The 19,976-nt window shown below is 47.1% G+C and overlaps 1 protein-coding gene across 5 annotated transcripts in view; it reads right to left on the minus strand.

The window, feature by feature from the left end:
* The window catches only part of GUCY2D (guanylate cyclase 2D, retinal), a 135,971-nt gene that overhangs the window by 8,597 nt on the left and 107,398 nt on the right, over positions 1-19,976 (minus strand). For all 5 annotated transcript variants that reach the window (XM_079951749.1, XM_079951751.1, XM_079951753.1 and 2 more), the window contains 11 exons: positions 17,331-17,685; positions 16,186-16,270; positions 15,947-16,043; positions 15,486-15,578; positions 12,524-12,607; positions 5,443-5,523; positions 5,077-5,253; positions 2,986-3,142; positions 2,147-2,296; positions 732-880; positions 480-643 (listed from right to left, as the gene is read on the minus strand). In XM_079951749.1, coding sequence (XP_079807875.1) covers positions 480-643; positions 732-880; positions 2,147-2,296; positions 2,986-3,142; positions 5,077-5,253; positions 5,443-5,523; positions 12,524-12,607; positions 15,486-15,578; positions 15,947-16,043; positions 16,186-16,270; positions 17,331-17,685 — 1,592 coding nt within the window. The remainder of the gene's footprint in view (positions 1-479; positions 644-731; positions 881-2,146; positions 2,297-2,985; positions 3,143-5,076; positions 5,254-5,442; positions 5,524-12,523; positions 12,608-15,485; positions 15,579-15,946; positions 16,044-16,185; positions 16,271-17,330; positions 17,686-19,976) is intronic.

Raw genomic sequence — 19,976 nt, forward strand, 5'->3', positions numbered from 1 at the left:
CTTGCTTCATGGCTCAGAAGGGAGCTCAGAAAAGGGGAGCAATAAAAAAAGATGGGAAACTTTGAGAAAAGCTGAGCATTTTTTGTTTTACGCATTAAAAGAAAAACAGAGAAAGAGCGGTTGGAGAAAATAAATGTGGACAAAAAAAACCGCCCCGACCCCCCTGAAATAAAGGAGGAGATGAAATAATAGCTAGGGTGTAAGAGAACAGATTGAAGGAGAGAGACCCCAGACAGGTTGTTGCACTGAGCTGAGACAGGAAACGGACTGAGCCTCAAAAGGAAGAGAGCAGAAATGTCTTCTGTAGAAGTTTCGGGCATTTCCTGTACCCGACCTGCAAGGCAGGCAACACAACCCACTTGGAGACCTCTTACATGCACAGGTGAACAGGCAATTCCCTCATTTCTAGGAATGTCAGGCCATCAGGACACGCTCTGGTTGCCCCACTTAAGCTCCGCACATAATTTCCACAGACTCACGGGGGCAACATCTGCGTTAACAACTTGTCTGTCTTTTGCTTCTCAACCTCCAGCTCTTCCGTTCGCTCCCGGATCAAGTCCTCCAAGTTGCTGGAGTACTGCTCCAACATCCGTAGCATGGAGTCGATGATGTTTGTCTTCCGACCTTTGTTGATGCTCTTGAACTGCAGGAGAGGGACGGAAGGGGCATTAGGAAGCGATCTCCCTACCCTCTGGGATCCTGGCAAATAGCTACTCGGGAGGCCCACTCACCTGGTCAAAAATCTGGTTGATGTTTGGCCTTTTCTCAGGCTGCTCGCTCCAGCACTGCTTCATCAGCTGAATGCACTCCATCGGGGCTTGGTCTACCGAAACAGAGGGCCGGCAGAGTGGGGGCGGCTTTTCTACTTTCTTGATGATCTCTGTCGGACAAGGAAAACAATTCGCTTCTGTCCTGGGCAGGCCAACTCCTCTCCACTCTGCAATCACTGCATAAACTACCTGCTTCACACAGCACACTGTGTTTCAGCAACCGAACCCTACAACAGGGCCTGTCCTCTGCATGTAATCAAGACCAGCCACCCTGCACTCTTCCTTAACTCCCGCCATGTTTCTGCTCCACTTGACTCGGGGCCAGCGTGTTAACTCACCTACCCACCACAGCAACCCTGCTCAACTCTCCAAACCAAACCAATGTGATAGCCATCCTCAAATATCTTAAGAGCTGCCCCATGGAATATGGAGCAAGTTTGCTTTCTCCTGCCCTGGAGGGTAGGACTCAAACCAATGGCTTCAAGTTACAAGAAAGGAGATTCTGACTAAACATTAGGAAGAACTTTCTGACAGTAAGAGCCGTTCAACAGTGGAATGGACTCTTCTTCCTTGGAGGTTTTTAAGCAGAGGTTGGATGGCATCTGTCATGGATGCTTTAGTTGCGATTTCTGCATTGCAGGGAGTTTAGCTCTATGGTTCTAACTTTTCCATATTTGTCATTCCAGCATGACCAACTCCAGAGTGACCCTCCAATTCACACCAGACAAAGTTTGCCATGGAAAAGCAATGTGGTAATGCCATGTTAAATGCCATAGTTAAAGCTATGATTTTCCCAGTAGTGATGTATGGAAGTGAGAGCTGGACCATAAAGAAGGCTGATCGCCGAAGAATGGATGCTTTTGAATTCTGGTGCTGGAGGAGACTCTTGAGAGTCCCATGGACTGCAAGAAGATCCAACCTCTCCATTCTGAAGGAAATCAGCCCTGAGTGCTCACTGGAAGGACAGATCCTGAAGCTGAGGCTCCAAGACTTTGGCCACCTCGTGAGAAGAGAAGACTCCCTGGAAAAGACCCTGATGTTGGGAAAGATGGAGGGCACAAGGAGAAGGGAACAAAGAGGACGAGATGGTGGGACAGTGTTGTCGAAGCTACTAACATGAGTTTGACCAAGCTGCGGGAGGCAGTGAAAGACAGGAGTGCCTGGCGTGCTCTGGTCCATGGGGTCACAAAAGTTGGACACGACTAAACGACTAAACAACAACAACAATGCCATGTTACATGGGATGGGCTCGCTGTTCAGGAGCAGAGCCTCTGCTTGGCATGCAGAAGGCCCCAGGCTCAAAAATAGTCATACAGACAAGGAAAGGTAGGGGATGGGAGCTGGCCTGTCACCACCAATCCCTGCCCTTTATATACCTTCAGGGGTCATGTCCAGCATGCAATAGGGGGCAGCACGGCATATGACTTCCTGCATAATTATGGAGATACTGAAGACATCTCCCCGGAAAGAGCCTTTCCGCTCCTGGGATGGGTCTCGCAGTAGCTCGGGCGCTGTCCATAACCGGTCTAGAAGGGGGCATGGGAAACAAAAATCAAGCACTTTGAGGCGTCCCCTCCTCCATCATACCCAGCCTTCTCTGCCTCTCATTCCCTGCATCTGCAGGCATTCTCTATAGCTCCATCGGTCTGTTCCCTTTATTATGGATTCCCTCTCCAAATCTAACAAGGGGGAGCAAAACCTGCAGCCTCCTCCAAGGCCAGCAGCAGAGACTTCCTCGCTCCTCTCTTATTCAGCCACTGGCTGCTTGAGACACAGCAGATGTGTGTACCTGAGTTCTGCAGCCCCTTGCTAAAAACCTGCTTCCAAAGTCCCTGTTAAAATTGCTGTGAATAAAGAGTGCAACTTGAAATGTTTGGGCACTGTTTCTCTACAGACACCTGAGATTCAGCCTCCTTTCGTAACTTAGAAAATGCAGAGGTGGACGCAATCTTTGCTGCTATCTATATTTCTGGTTGACAGGCCGGCAAAATCCCAGAGGGCTCTTTGCCGCTGATCTCTAATCTATATTGAACGATTCCGTGGAAAAACTGTGCCAGCCAGTAGAGCAATGTATGTCACTGCTTTTAAAAAGCATTTCATAGCAAGGAGCAGCAACGACACCTTCCCTGCTTAGCAAAGCTCTCTGCAACATACCCCAGACTTTGTATTTGCATGTCTCTCTTCCCCTTCCCAGGTCCCAACTTCCCCTGCTAACCCTCTGGGCTCGGTGTCTCTCGTGGGATCTTCTGGGCCTCCAACAGCTCGTTGTAGCCATGGTCAGTGACCTTGAGGACAAAGCGGCCATCCACCACACAGTTCCGAGACTTCAGCCGCCCATGTGGGAAGTCATGATGGTGAAGGTATTTCATCCCCTGGAGAGCAGAGGGAAGAAAGGGGTGAAGTGTCTGCTCACAGCTCTGCTCTATTGCTTGGATCTCCTCCCAAGAACGGCAGCACCCATTTCTCTCCTTCCTCCCTCCTACTGCCAGGACATCTTTGAAGCCAGCCTTTGCCAACCTGCTGCCCTCCAGATGTTTTGGACTGAAATCCCTACAGCTTGTCCACATTTCTGTTTGCCATGCCTAAAAAACATGGGTCCAGTATACCTGAAGGAGCGTCTCCACCCCCATCATTCTGCCCGGACACTGAGGTCCAGCTCCGAGGGCCTTCTGGCAGTTCCCTCCCTGCGAGAAGCCAAGTTACAGGGAACCAGGCAGAGGGCCTTCTCGGTGGTGGCGCCCGCCCTGTGGAACACCCTCCCACCAGATGTCAAAGAGAAAAACAACTACCAGACTTTTAGAAGACATCTGAAGGCAGCCCTGTTTAGGGAAGCTTTTAATGTTTAATAGACTATTGTATTTTAATATTCTGTTGAAAGCCGTCCAGAGTGGCTGGGGAAACCCAGTCAGATGGGTGGGGTATAAATAATATATTATTATTATTATTATTATTATCCAAGCAATTTCCCGCTTGCCCCATGCTTTCTAGGCACAGGTCTGAGCAGATTTGCCTTTGTCCTGCTATCCCCTAGAAAACCTGTGCTATCCCCACGGAAAACCCTCTTGCCATTTGTTCCAATTCAGCGATAAATGGTATGTTTTCCCAGGGGAAAGGGGTAGGAAAAAGTAGATGAGCTGCTAGGCTTTCTGAGGCTGATGGGAGCTGTAAAACAACTGGAGTACACCTGGTTGTGAAGACTGGTTCTAAGCCAATCCAGATGTTTTTGACAAATAGACCAGGAGGTTTGGGCAGCAGTGTCCAGCCTGCTGAACTGCATAAGTTGGAAAACCCACAAAATTATTCCTATTACACTGCCCACCCACCCACCTGTGGTGGACTCTCCAGTGTGATTCTGCCAACAAGTTTCCCTTGTTCTATAGAACACCTCTGACTTCTCTGTCAGGCAAGCAAGACCCCTGGATACTGCAAAATCCAGATGGATTGGGGAAAAGACACAGGTCAGCAGTCGAGTATCTGTTTGGCTTGTATAAGGTCCCAGGTTCAGTTACTGGATGGGAATGTCACTGCCTGCTAACCCTGCTTGTGGACTTTCCCAGAGGCAACTGACTTGCCACAGCAAGAAGGAAAATGCTGGACAAAAAGGAACTGTGGTCTGATCCAGCAGGACTCTGCGGTTCAGTGGCGGAGCTTCATGCTCCGGCACCGGGGGGGGGGGGGGCGGAAAGCAGGCGGGGGCAGGGCTGGCACGCATCCTGGGGGCAAGGCGCGCCGCCTGCATGGGCAGGGCACCCAGCGGGGGCGGGGGGACAGCCGTGATGGTACCCTGCCGGGATCGCGCTGCCGGGGGCAGTGTGCTCCCCCCGCACTCCTCTTCCTCCGCCAGTACTGTGGTTTCTGTTATGTATTCAGTGGTCTGTGCTTGCCTGAGCTTCAGTCTGGACTAAGGATTCTGAGCTCCTGTGTTCTGATTCAATACACGACGTCCAGTCACAGAACATTTCAGGATTTTGGCTTCTGCCATTGGCCCTTGATCTCTGAGTCGTGATTCGCAGCGTGGAAGTTTAGACAGCCAATCACATTGGGAGGGGGAGTGGCCCAGGCCTTCAGAAATGTATATAAGCAGTTGCTTTGCCCGTTTCCCAATTATGTGGTTCTTGCTGTTATCACTGTGCCTTGCCTTGTGGGAACCCACCTACACTTCAGTTTCCTTTCCTCTTCCCATCAGAGATGTCCTGCTCCTCTTCCAAGGATGGGTAAATCCCCTTCATGCCAAGTTCCCAGCCTGGCATTACCTACCCACTCAGATCCCCAAAACCAGATCGCTAGATCCCTCTCCCCCAAGCACCTTAATAAGGTCTAGCAGCAAGGACGACTTGAACATCCAGTCCAGCTTCATGTCCTCGTTATTGATTAGATCCTCAAGGCTGCCACGTGTGCAGTGCTCTGAGACCACGGCAAAGATCCCACAGTCATGGAAGAAGCCCAGGAAAAGGTTCACATTTTCGTGTCGCAGGTCCCGGAGCTGAAGGTGAGGGGAAGTAACAAGAACAGAGGGATGAGAGGAGGGAGCCCCCGGAGGATAGGGGCTATTGGAGGACCGTCCAGTAGAGGGCGCTGTGCATAGTCCTAGTGGTCAGGTTGGGAATTGCACTCACCCACTGAAGCAGCAGGGACCCCCAATGGCCACAGAGGGTAGCACAAGAGCACTAACCTTTAAGAATGCTGTTTTGGTGGCAGGTTTGATTTCAGTGTGCTTTTCGCCTGGGAATTTCTTCAGCCACACCCAGTCACCCTGGGAAGGAAAACAAGGGAGGCCATGAATGTTCACCCTCTTAAGATAATCCATCTGAAAGAAGGAAGACACAAACCCTCCCCACAGCCTGAAAGGCTCACAGAAGGAAGGGGAAAGAGGTAAATATATATGCATTTAAGCAAGAGGAGTAGAGAGTGAAGCAAGGAATGAACAGAACACAACCCCAGAGAGACCAGGAAAGGCAAATTGGCCCAGCCAAGCTAACAGGGACCTCTTAACCCCCAAGAGAAAGAAAACAGCAGGGCAAAGGGGTCTTGCAAAGTAACAGCAAAGCAGTTACCTTATACTCTCAAATTCTTCACAGACTGAGACTACCAGGGTACAACCTCCCTTCCACAAGATCATCTTCAAGGACCTTTCTCAAAGTGCCCCACATCAAATGAGGTTCAGTAGGTGAGTATGGCAGAATGGTAGACAAGACATTTTGGGTGGTATGGAATGCCCTCCCTGGAGAGGTTCACCTGGCACCTATCCTTTTATTTCCCCATGCCTTTTAAGGTGCAATCCTGTACTAGCCCCGTGTCATTGACTACAATGACTACATTGACATGGCAGAGCATATGGTGTAATTCCAATACTAAATGTCAGCACAACACTGCCAGGATATACCGTGTTTTTCGCTCTATAAGATGCACCCAACCATAAGAGACACCTAGTTTTAGAGGAGAACAAGGGAAAAAAGTTCTCTCCCTCTCTACTCAGCGCCTCTCCAGCAAAGCGGGAGGAGAAATGGAAGGGGCTCCGTTTCTCCTCTCGCTTCGCTGAAGGGGCACTGCGCTGAGAGGGAAAGCTGCACAGCGGCTCTCCAGCGAAGCGAAGCCAGGAGAGCAAGAGGGATCAATCTCTCTTGTTCTCCTGGCTTTAGCGAAAGCTGCGCAGCCTGCATTCATGCCATAAGACGCACACACACTTCCCCTTACTTTTTAGGAGGGGGAAAGTGCGCCTTATAGAGCAAAAAATACGACAATCCCCACACAGGGAGACCATAACTCAGATGGCAAAGAGTGTAGCATGGGGCTTCATGCACATGTTGTGCATGCTTAGTGCTCACAGGAGGGAACTCTGGTGCAGGGGGCTATAAGGAAAGAGGCACTTTGTGCAAAAAGTGGGGTGGGGGGACTTTGCAAGAAGCTTGCATCCCAAGAACACGTGTGATCTGAAGCATGTGGCTAAAACTTCTCCTAGAAGCCTCGGGAAGACCAGGACAGGGCATCCTGCACAGGTGAGCCAGGGAAAGTTTGGGAAGTGGAAGACACTTGCTGCAATGCAGCTTTTGCCAACCTGGTGTCCTTCAGATGTTTTGGACTACAACCCTAATTCAAAAAAGGGTTGTTGAGGCAAGGCTTAAACCTCTGGAACAAGCCATGCCTGGTTATTCTTCAGCAAGACTTGTCCTTCTGCATCAGACTTCCCTAAACTGGTGCCTGGTGGGGCTTGTTATCCAAAACAAATGGATGGCGCCAGCTTGTGGGTGACCGGTACCATGTGCAACTGCTGAAACTGTCTCCTCCCATCCCCTCATTCCTTTGTCTTACCTGAACTACATGGCTTCGACAGTCTTCCTTCCCTGCCCACCTGCGGAAATAGCAGGTGGGCAGGATGCCCCTGCACGCTCTCTTTTGGCAAGAGCCAGGGATGCCAACCATTGCCACTGCTGGCCAACCACTTATGCTCCCTTCCTGCCTCACAGGAACCACACCCCAGATGCATGGAGCAGGACAAACGGGGGAAGGAGTACGGTCCCGATCACTGCAGTCTCCCCCTTAATGACACAGTGGAGAGGAAGGCAGAGGCATGAGCGGAGGCAGGGCTGAATGTGCACGTGGCTCCACTCCCTCTTCTCTCTTTGACTGTGTATACATTAAAATGCAGCTACATCGTTCTTTTCCTCAATTCAGACTGAAGCTAGTTTGCAGGGAAATCTATCAAAACACAGTATTTCACAAGAAATGATGGAATATACTGTATTTTTTGCTCTATAAGACTCACTTTTCCCCTCCTAAAAAGTAAGGGGAAATGTGTCTGCGTCTTATGGAGCGAATGCAGGCTGCGCAGCTATCCCAGAAGCCAGAACAGCAAGAGGGATTGCTGCTTTCACTGCGCAGCGATCCCTCTTGCTGTTCTGGCTTCTGAGATTCAGAATTTTTTTTTTCTTGTTTTCCTCCTCCAAAAACTAGGTGCGTCTTGTGGTCTGGTGCGTCTTATAGAGCGAAAAATACAGTATATGGATCACAGCTAATGTTTTGTGTCCACCACTTCCCAAATCAGTGTTGGGAGCGCACAGGATGCAATCTTACACTCCCTTCACAAGGCAAAGATACAGGATCCATCCTACTCCCTGTTCTGTGGAGGCCAGGAGGCAGTCCCACAGTGAATAAGTCTGTGCACATGCTCCCATTTACTCTGCATCCACAACAATTCCATTGCTGGTTTGGGAAGCCGCGCAAACAGGAAATCCACACCTATCCTCAAAATTTGGTGGGTCAGGATCTGCTAGACCTGTCTTTTATTTGCATAAATGTATTTGGCTTGATTTTCCTTATGTTTTTATTGATTGTGCTTACTGCAATTGGTTTAAGTCCTTCTACTGTGTTTGTAAATATCTGTAAGTCATTTGTATGAGCAAATCAACTAAATAATAATAATAATGGTAATATCCTGCCATTTCTTATGAAATACTGCATTTTTATACATTTTACCTTAAACCAGCTTTGCTCTGAACTGCAGATATATAGACAGATAGGTGATAGATAGATCGATGATAGATATAGAAATAGATATATAGATATATAGGTGACCTAGCCAAATTTTAAGCAGGTAATATGCACACAGTCCAACTTGTCTAATCTGTGAACTACATCACGTGAGACAGTTGACCTCCCAACCTATGAATTTAGCACAAGGCAATCATCGCACCACCCTTTCCCATCTCCCAGGTCTACCCCATGGAACAAAAGAGGGAGGATTTAAAAAGAAATTTTGTTAATCAGCAGTGCTTCTAAGGTCGCTATGGCATATGTTTTAGTACTAATCAAAATACCTTGCTACTACCTTGCCCTGCCCCTCCTCAGGATAGAAGTTTGCCAAGCCAGCATGCATTGTGTGATCCTGCTAAGACATTTGGTTTCCCACAGCCAGATTCTCAGGTCACAGAGGCAGAAATGGGAGCTGGAAGCCATTTGGATTCGCCACACTCAATGGTAATCCCCCTCTTCCAGTAGTTAATTAATCCCCCTCTTCCAGTAGTCAATTAAACAATATTACTTTCCCCACCTTCTAAAAATCTTACAACAAAATAATTCAGGAATGGGATTAATAATTATTCCCCATAACCAACTTCTTTTATTTTTTTTTAAATGTAGCATTCCTTGTTATTTTCAGTAGTAAAGTCTTTCCTTCCTTCTATTTCTAAGCAAACATCCACAATAACCATTCCGAGGACACCAGAAAGGTCTTCTAGGTAAACCAGCAAAATAACACTGAGTTGGGGCACTAACAGATGTGCACCTCTCTAGGAACCAATTTTGTTACAAGGTAATTTGCAAAACGAGGCAGGGAAATTTGCAGAAAAAGGAGGGGGCAGGGGAAGGCTTTTGAAGCACTCATGGGATTAGGATGTGGCCAGCCATCCTGCAAAGCCGGAAACAAACAAAAAGCTTGTTTAGGCCCCTGTGTGCTACAGAACAGAAGGTGTCTGCTTATTCACACGCCTTACCCGTTCTTGTATGAAGCAAAGACTGGGCGGAGGGGGGGGGCAGTCTGGTTTTTACATCAAAACCTCCCTATGGAATTTACCTGCCCAGATTACTGACAGGGAGGAAAAGACAGGGTGGGGGCAAGTTTGTCTCCTATCACCCGCACACTCCCTTTCGATTACAAATTTCACATCTCTTTTGCACACGCGCATGCACACACACACACACACAGAGAGAGAGAGAGAGAGAGAGAGAGGAATCCTCTGCACACTAAGGGAAAATATCTTAGGTACTGTATGATTTCTATGTTCAGAAGCTGTCGCCAGTAATTTTAATTAAGCAATATATTCCATCCCTGAAAATATTCGTAAGAATTGGGGCGGCAACATTTAAGTTGCATTTACTAATCTTAGATGAAACTGTTTAATCAAAGTGAAAAGGCAGCTATGATTAAATCAGGCAACACTTTCTTTTTAATAGGTTGAACATTTCAATATAAAGATATAAATTTAAGAAGTGCAGATGGCGGAGGAGGTATCTTCCCTACCACACACAACTTTGCACCTGGAGGGAATTCCTCTTCTAATAACATGCCTGTTGAGACCAGTATATGTAAGATGAAGGATAGCAGACTAATCAAATAAGTTGTAGTGTACTGATTAAATCTGCACACATTTGCAAGTGTGTGCAGATTTAATCAGTCGGTTACAACTTATTTGATTAGTGAGCTAAGATTGCTTTAAAGGGTGTGACAGCACTGTTAAGAATGGAATCATCTATGCTGGTCATAGGTTGTAGGTTTGGGCCTGTATTTCATAGCCAAGGCCGGCCCACCCATGAGGGGGTGAAGTGACCCCCTCCCTCAGGCGGCAGAATCCACAGGGGCAGCAGGTACCAATGTGGATCTCATATCCTCCAACATTTCTCCAGTGGAAATAAGGACATCCCATTTCATAATAATGCGAATAATTTTATTACTTGTACCCCACCCATCTGCTTGGGTTTCTCCAGCTACTCTGGATGGCTTCCAACATATATAAAAAAATCACACATTAAAACAACTTCCATATAGAGGGCTGCCTTCAGATGTTTTCTAAAGGTTGTATAATTACTTATCTCCCAGGATCGAAGAGACATTTCTCTGATGATAACAGGGACATCCTAAGGAAAAGCGGGTCTTCCCAGGATCAAATCAGAAACTGGGACGACTTCTTTAAATCCAGGACTGTCCCTGGAAAACAGGGACACTTGAAGGGTCTAGCCCCTTGTTACTGATGTGAATCTTCACCTACCCCTTCTTCCTTAGAAGGGAGGGGGCACCATTTGGTGGTTCACATCAGGTGCCAAGATGTCTTGGCCTCGTCCACAGCAGAGAAAGATGCTACATGGACCCGGGAAGAATGGCAGATGAAGCTGATGGACTATATGGAATTGGCGGAAATGACTGGCAGAATCCGAGACCAGGGAGAAGAGTTGGTGGAAGAAGATTGGAAAAAATTTAAAGATTATTTACAGAAATATTGTAAAATTAATGAGCTTTAGAAAAATGGTGGAATGAAGTTATATGGCTGTCAGGGAACTGCCATCAGAGCAGGTGGTGGAAGGGCTCAAGGAGGTTAGGAGAGACTTAACAGCAGAGGAAGGAACCAGCAGGGGGAGAGAAGGAGCTCCGAGGGAAAGGGAGTCGGAAAAAGGGCTCTGGGACACTTCCAGCGAAAACAGTGAGGAGGTTTCAGGACCTCCTATAGGGACACCCACACCTCGCCGGAAACTGTCACGCCGAGAGTCCAGAAGACGCGTTTCCGTTAAGGAGCTTTTATGTTGGAAGAGATTCCGCAAACGCCCACTGTCGGATTCTGCCAGCAACTGAGGGAGCCATGCTTAAGGGCTCCGCTAAAGACAGAGTTTTGCTAAGCTGAGCAAACCCTGAGGGACTAAGCTTTTACGCACAAGCAGCTCATCATCCCATCACAATGGCTTTGGCAGAAATGTTATAAGGAACTAGGTACAGATAGATTGTTAATGTATTAAAGGGGAAAAAACAAGGTTAGAATATGTTAAGATTAATTACAGGACAGAAAACAGAGGAAGATGGAAAGGAATTGCTGAAACAGTTAATTGAAGTGGAATACAAAAAGGGAGGCGTGAGGAAGTCAATGAAACAAGTGAATGAAAGCTAAGATTGAAAACATTGGAAGTGTTTTTAATTGTTTTTGTTTTGTTTTGTTAATTCAATGTTCTACATACTGTTTTTGTTTTTGTATTTGTATTGTATTATATTGATTTGTTTAATTCTTTTTCTTTCTTTTTGTAATCTTTAAACACTTAATAAATATTATTTTTTTAAAAAAGAGAGAAAGATGCTACATGGAGTTGGACTGAAGAGGTTACCTGATCAGAGGAAGCATGTGAGAGATCTGCATTGGCTCCCAGTACGTTTCCGAGCACAATTCAAAGTGTTGGTGCTGACCTTTAAAGCCCTAAATGGCCTCGGTCCTGTATACCTGAAGGAGCGTCTCCACCCCCATCATTCAGCCTGGACACTGAGGTCCAGCGCCGAGGGCCTTCTGGCGGTTCCCTCATTGCGAGAAGTGAGGTTACAGGGAACCAGACAAAGGGCCTTCTGTGAAGGAAATAAGCAGCTATCCTATCTTTAAAAGACATCTGAAGGCAGCCCTGTTCAGGGAAGTTTTTCATATTTAACGCTGTACTGCTTTTAACACTTGATTGGGAGCCGCCCAGAGTGGCTGGGGAGACTCAGCCAGATGGGCGGGGTATAAATAATAAATTATTATTATTATTATTATTATTATTATTATTATTATTATTATTATTATTATTATTATTTGTAGTTGTGCTTAAGCCCCATACAACAACTCATTTGTAAATTAAGCACTTCACCTATAATATCTCTCTCTCTCTCTCTCTCTCTCTCTCTCTCTCTCTCACACACACACACACACACACACACAATATTTTTTCCAGCAAACCACCAGTCTGAACCTGTTTTCTACCTCCCATTTCAATCCTTGCCAATACCTTCTCCCCAGAGGAGGAAGGATGGCCTGCAAGTAGGGAGTGGCGTGGGGAATGAAGTAACAAGTGCCATAGCCAACTTTTTTCCTCCTCTCATTTTTGAGAGGAGGGAAAAAACCCCTAACACAAGAGAATGCATGAGAGCTAAAAAGGTCAAGTGAGGGGAGGGTGTAAAAACCAAACTGAAAGGCAGAGCAGACTGGCAAAAAGGCACAACTTAAAAGGGCCTTTTGCCAAACGGGACTTACCTGGACCGCGGCTATTACGCCTTGGCTGTTAAACAAAAGGAGGAGCAAGGGGACTTGGCTGGTGAATTTTGGCTTGTCCTCGCCCTAAGGATAGCAGGAAGCAGGCGGTCAAAAATAAATGATGCTGGTGGTGGGTGGAAGGGTGGGGGGGGAGAGAAAGGGAGGGCAAAACCCAGAAGGACAGGTGTATGAACTGGGGTAGGGTGCTCCCTCAACCCTCTCTCTCTCAGCTGGGCCTGATCAATGGGAGTTCATAATTACGAGGGTGCCTCTGAGCATGTGCTAAGTACATTTCCATGACAACCTGCCCCACCCTCCAACAAGCAATGCTGGAGATGGGAGCAATGGGCTTCTCAGACAGACATGCTGCGGATTCAAACCCCTCTTCAGGGATTAAACACTGAACTCTCTCAGCAAACTGTAGGGTGGGAACCAGGTGAGTAGAGCTGTGGGGCCGGGGAAGGCAGCAGTGAGCTGGAGAAGATGGGGGCACTTACAGTGGCAAGCACACAGTGACGGTGCCCTGGCTAGGCTCACAAGGATCATTAAAGATGCCTTGGGGTTTTGCACAAAAATACACTGGTGTCAGAGCAGACTTAAGGATCCTTGTGTGGGGCAGTGCTACCACCCCAGAGAGATTGTGGGGAGAGGGGAGGTATAGCCTCTCAGCTGTGTTCACTTAAGCCACATTCACACCAGGTATTTATAGCACCACGGTACCACTTGAAACAGTGGTGGCTTCTCCCAAAGAATTCTGGGAGTTGTAGTTTGTTAACAATTCCCAGAATGGTTTAGCGATCAGCCCCTCTTCTTGGGGAACTCTGGGAATGGTAACTCTGTGGAGGAAAAGCATTCTCCGGACAACTCTCAGCACCTCCCAGAATTCTTTGTGGTGGGGGAACCATGACTGCTTAAAGTGGTATCTTAGTGCTTTAATTCATATGCTGTGAACATGACCTTTACAGGAATTAGCATGGACTTGGGGCAGAGCACCACAGACCCCAGGGCTCGATTATGGCCAACAGGGAAACAACTGCTTCTAGAGAAGGGCCTGTCGCCACGGCTTCCTGGTTTCCTAGCAACAGCCTCCCTGCCATGACCAGAGGGGTTGCAACCCTAGCCTCTGTAACATCCCAATCATGAGCCCAATAAATGTGGTTGAGTACTGAGGCGGGAAGGAGGGGATGCCCAGCCACACATCACTTCCGCACCAATACGGTGCAGGAAAAGGTGATGAATTGGGGGACGGGGGAGCAAGCAAGGTCTCCAGGGAGCAGGGAGCAGTGCTGGCAAGCAGAGCCACGCTGAGATCAGTGGCGGGAGCTGCAGGAATCAGCGAGGTCACCCTTCACAGAGGGATGGACCTGGGCATGCTCCCTGAACAGGTAAGCCCCTCCAGCCCCCTACTGCTGAGCCAGTGGCAGCCAACTGCCCCTCACCAGTCACTGAATGTGGGGTTGCTGTGCTTCGCTCACTTTCTTTTTACAGTTACAGATAGGTAGCCGTGTTGGTCTGCCATAGTCAAAACAAAATAAAAAAATTCCTTCCAGTAGCACCTTAAAGACCAACTAAGTTAGTTCTTGGTATGAGCTTTCGTGTGCATGCACACACGAAAGCTCATACCAAGAACTAACTTAGTTGGTCTTTAAGGTGCTACTGGAAGGAATTTTTTTTTGTTTGTTTTTCTTTTTACAGGGCATCCACACTATGCCGCAGCTGAGGAGTGGAGCATCTGCTTTGCATGGGCAAAGGCCCAGGTTCTAGCTGCAATGGCATCTTATTCACTATAGCCAGCTTCCGATGGCGTCCTGGGTTTTGCCCATAGTTCTCCTGTGTCTTCCTGTCACCTCAGGAAGGCCTACTTTTTTTTCTTTCAAAAAGAGGCATTCATGCTTTTCACACTACTTTTCTGACTTAAAAAAGAAAGGTGGGGTTTTGTCGTGGGCATTAATCAGGCAACTGAACCTACCATACCTCAGCCTTTTGCAACGGGAAACATTGTTAAATCCTTGTTTGTTTTTGAACTCTATCTTTTAATTAGTGTCAAAATGCTTTTCTAGCTATGTTTTCCTTAAAATATAAATACCAGTACTGTGCTACAACCCCCCCATGATGCTACATTAAAAATAATTTTTTTAAAAAAGTATTTCATTTTGACAAATATCAGCACAGCGTAAAACTTCTCATAAGAAGTAATGCAGTTGAGAGCAACAGTCATTTACATTTTCAAAGCACATCACATTTCATGTCAGCTGTAATTATTCAATAATTTAATTTTAAAATTATAGCCAGAAAAGCCCTTCAGAACTAATTAAAAGAGCAATTTTTTGGGGGGGTTATAAAATGTCTCCCACCACAAGGGTCATACTGAGTGTGTTCTGAGCTTCAAATGACACGCCTACCGTGTGGACAGGACATAATGGGATGTACACAAAGAAAAGGCACAATATTCCAGGTGGTGGAGGAAAGTCAGTTGCAATTCCGCTTGTAGCGTACAACGGAAGAGCAACGATGGGATTCTGGCAGGAGTCGCCAATCAGGAAGCAGCCACAGCCTCTCAAAATGGCACCCGTCGTGACAAGAAGTGGGCGATGGCTGGAAAATGTAAAATGGCAAGGACCCTGGGAGGATATATTTCAAAACAAAACACCGTTATATAAAGGTGAAGGGAGATTCAGCAGTGCCAATGAAAAAGGATGTGTGTGGAAAAGAATTGTTTAGAATGAGAGGAAAGGAGATGGCTTGGCGTCACCCTCAAAACCCGCCACCCAGTTTTAGTGCATTCTTTCCAGCCTCCACCCATCCGCAATGATGATATCAGTGCTGGCACTGCCCCAGGAAAGGCGGCAGGCAAGAACACCATCTGCGCCTCCTGAGGAAACGGCTTTGCACCACCCACTAGTAACTGGGAAAGAGGGAGGGTGCAGGACTAGGAAGTGTGAAGGAGGGGACATGCTTTTACCTCAACCACAGCCATGTTGCTGTTTTCTGCATTTGCGGCCACACTCTTGAGGCTTTTCATGTCCGACATACTCTTTCGACTGTCGTCCATTTTCTGGGGGGATGAAGAGGAGAGGAGAACCATGAACTAAGGAACAGCGTTCTTATTCTTAACTTGGAGCTTTATCATACAGTAATGACCCTTGGCCAATACCGCAACCCTCTAACATGGCATCTGCATTCTCAGACAGTTGTGGCCTGACCATCATACCCATCCAACGTCTGAAGGCGAGAATCTGCTCCTACATAACCAAAGACAGCAGTCCTTTCTGTCCACTGTCCTTTATTCCAGTTGCAGAAACCTTGAGTATTACTATTACTCGCATTGCCCGTTTTGATCCCTCTCTGACTTAGCAGCGCTCCATCTTGCCAGCCTCTCCTTAGTCTCCTCAATGGTCCCTCCCACAGAGACAAATTCCTCACCTTCTTGCTGTTCTGGGTATGGATGAAGGTCAAGTCATCCATGGTAAGGACAATCTTGTCGGGCCCCTTCATTAGCTGGGCATGCTGAAACTGCCGCCTGTGAGAATCAACAACACGAGCACAGCAGAAATAAAAAATGGTCGTTCGTAAAGAGAAAGCACGCAGCACGGGGAGGTCCTGAAATCCGAAATGTCAGCTGTCCAGCAGACCTAGTCACCAGGCATGTTTGCGTAACTCACCTGAGATGGAAAGCAAGGGCAGCTCCACCCACCATCAAGCAGATAGCCAGGAGGAATATGAGAAGGATAAAACCAGCATTCACCCCTGAAGGAGAAGGAGAAGAGTGTTACCACTGGGGACCACTTCCAGGAACCAGGCTTGAGAGGTTATTTCCAGCTCCATCAGCATCTCCTCCTAGTCACATAAGGGGAGTTCCATGCAAAATATCTCCACCCACCCACTGTAGTATTACAAATCCTGACAGAGATGCCTTTTGCCTTCTCCCCAGACTTTCCTTGTCTTCTCTTCCCTGCATGACTTTACCATAAGACACCCAAGCCTATAAAATCAACAGCTCCTTTCTCCCCTTCCTAAAGCGCCATTGTGGGCGCTGTGATCTCACCCCCAAAAAAGCACGTCCTTAGGGACTGCGATCTCACACGGGTCATGTGATTCACGCAGGAGTGTGGCGCCGAAAGACGTGCGTCCCAGTTGGAGGGTCTGCGAGTGGAGTATATGAGGTGGGCTGGCTAGCTGGCAGGACACATAGCTAGCGTATATGAGATTGGTTGATCGATCAACTGGATGGTATATTTGAAGTTGGTGGGATGGATGGCTAGGATAGAACAGGACTTTCAGTATGGAGCTGACTTTCTCTCAAAATAAGGCAGGCACCTACAATCTTAGGCTTTCAATTCTTTTAACTTGGGCCTTCACACCTTAGTATTAGTATTGTTAATTTCCCTTCATGACCAGAACTGGAGTCATGTGAAATTTGTTTCACACTGTTTTTAACAGTACAATAATAGGAGGTATTCAACAAAAATTTATTTAGAATAGACCCACAGAAATGAACATTGTGTGGAATTTCCCCTTATATACACATTTTTGCAAAGCAATTTCCCATAATATAATGGAATTTTGTATGTTATTTTCAGTAACATATGCACACTTTACCCTAGTATATGCATTTTTGTACACATTACTGGTCTGGAGAAATGCACTGCAAAATTCAGGGAAGAGCAAATTTCAGAAAGGATGGCCGAGTCTCAGTTCTCGTATTGTTTGGGAAAGTGCGAATTAGGGAGGTTGGCCTTTAATTCCTCTCCATCCTTCCTCTCCCTCTCCATCCTTGCACACCCAGGCAGCTCACTTCAGCACTCACCCCCATTGCAGATGGTGACCGAGTCAAACCAGCAGATGGAGTCCGTGTCTGGACTGGAACTGTGAGGCCAATGGATCGTGTGCCCAACGTAGCGCAGAGTTCGAGCACCGACATTCACACTGTAGGTGGGCCAGAGGCGGTTGCCCTTCCCATTTGTGTCCAGTATGATATAGGGGAGCACGGCATCTCCGTATTCATCGGCTGACACTGGCTGGCTGAAGCCTTCCAGCTCAAAGTCTTTGGCATGCTCTGCAATGGTGGAGCCCATCACCCACTTGCCGGACTTCCGAGTATTCTCCACTGCCTTGGCCAGGAAGTAGATGGAGTTAAAGATAGTACCAAACAGGGGGTGTGCCTTTAAAGAGAAGCAAGTAAGAGTTAGGACCAGGTTCTTAAATTCTGCAGCCTAAATAAATGATGCTACAATGATACATTTGCTTCTGTTTTCTTGATTCCCCTCATTTGTTTTGCTGGCCTTACAAGAGTGAAGGCACTACTGTGCCCTGTGCTGTCCTACTTTGTTCATTGCTCTGCAATACTGCCACATTATTGCTGTCCAGAAGGGCTATAGTGCAACGAAAGCAGAACAACAACAGCAAAAACCAGAACATTGGGGGTACAAAAAGTTGTGGGATTTTAGCAGGAAGTTACGGGATATGAGCTGATAAGAAAAGTAGTTGTATGAATGACCACCCCAAAACATTTGCAGGTGCAAACAGTTCTGAAAGTGGGATCATGTAGGGCTGCTCCAGTAGCTTCATGACTACAAATCAACATGAACATGCAACAGAATGATGTCTGGAAGGACCCAAAATAGTTTTGTGGGCGCTGAATTCTGTGCTGCATTATTGTTATTATATTATATTATAATAATTGTTATTATAAAGGTAAAGGTAAAGGTACCCCTGCCCGTACGGGCCAGTCTTGACAGACTCTCGGGTTGTGCGCCCATCTCACTTAAGAGGCCAGGGGCCAGCGCTGTCCGGAGACACTTCCGGGTCACGTGGCCAGTGTGACATCGCTGCTCTGGCGAGCCAGAGCCGCACACGGAAACACCGTTTACCTTCCCGCTGGTAAGCGGTCCCTATTTATCTACTTGCACCCGGAGGTGCTTTCGAACTGCTAGGTTGGCAGGCGCTGGGACCGAGCAGCGGGAGCACACCCCGCTGCAGGGATTCGAACCGCCGACCTTTCGATCGGCAAGTCCTAGGCGCTGAGGCTTTAACCCACAGCGCCACCTGCGTCCCACAATTGTTATTATATTATATTATAATAATTGTTATTATATTATATTATAATAATTAGTGGTACCTTGGGTTAAGTACTTAATTCGTTCCGGAGGTCCGTTCTTAACCTGAAACTGTTCTTAACCTGAAGCACCACTTTAGCTAATGGGGCCTCCTGCTGCCGCTGCGCCGCCGGAGCACGATTTCTGTTCTCATCCTGAAGCAAAGTTCTTAACCCGAAGGTACTATTTCTGGGTTAGCGGAGTCTGTAACCTGAAGCGAATGTAACCTGAAGCGTATGTAACCCGAGGTACCACTGTACTTACTTAAAAGGTAAAGGGACCCCTGACCATTAGGTCTAGTCGTGACCGACTCTGGGGTTGCGCACTCATCTCGCTCTATAGGCCGAGGGAGCCGGCGTTTGTCCTCAGACAGCTTCCGGGTCATGTGGCCAGCATGACTAAGCTGCTTCTGGTGAAGCAGAGCAGCACACGGAAACGCCGTTTACCTTCCCGCCAGAGCGGTACCTATTCATCTACTTGGACTTTGACATGCTTTCGGACTGCTAGGTTGGCAGGAGCAGGGACCGAGCAACAGGAGCTCACCCCGTGACGGGGATTTGAACCACCGACCTTCTGATCGGCAAGTCCTAGGCTCTGTGGTTTAACCCACAGCGCCACCCGCTTACTTACTTACTTAAAATTATAGACTGCCCTCTCATGCCAAATATCAGGGCAATGTGCAACCAGGTTTACAAAGGGGGTAAAATACTCCTAAAAACAATGCAGAATGACTGGCTCATCTTAAAAGTTTAAACTGCAGAATAGGGTGGTTCATAAAAACCTTTTTTTAAAAAAATGTCTGCTCCAAAGGTCTTATCTTAGTACACTAGGAATTATATAGCTGTATCTGAATTTTCATGCATATCAATTAATATCTTGAACCTCCTCCATTAAAATAGCTGTTTACTTGGCCATTTTCCTATGTCGTGAAGGCTGAAATTTCAGTTCAGTGGAGCAGGGTCAAGATATTAACTGATATGCATGAATGTTCAGATATATCTATATAATCCCTAGTGAAGTAAAAAGAAGACCTTTGGAGAAGGCATTTTAAAAAAAAAAAAAGTTTTTTATGAACAGCCCTGCTGCAGAATATGCACACAAAAAAGTATCCAAGAGCCATCAGAAGGTCAGAAGTGAGGAGGCTTGCCAAACTTCTGCTGGAAGAGTATTCCGCAGCAGTGCTAAAATGCCCTTCATTCAGGCAGATCTAAAAATGAATGCAGTTGTGAGCACACAGCGCTCTAGACGGCATAGGGAACCTCCTAAATCTGAGCCTCTCCTGCACCTCAAACAGCAATCATCATCATCATCATTTATTATTTATACCCCGCCCATCTGGCTGGGTTTCCCCAGCCACT

The sequence above is a fragment of the Podarcis cretensis genome (assembly GCF_951804945.1).
Source record: "Podarcis cretensis genome assembly, chromosome: 13".
Taxonomy (NCBI): Eukaryota; Metazoa; Chordata; class Lepidosauria; order Squamata; family Lacertidae; genus Podarcis; species Podarcis cretensis.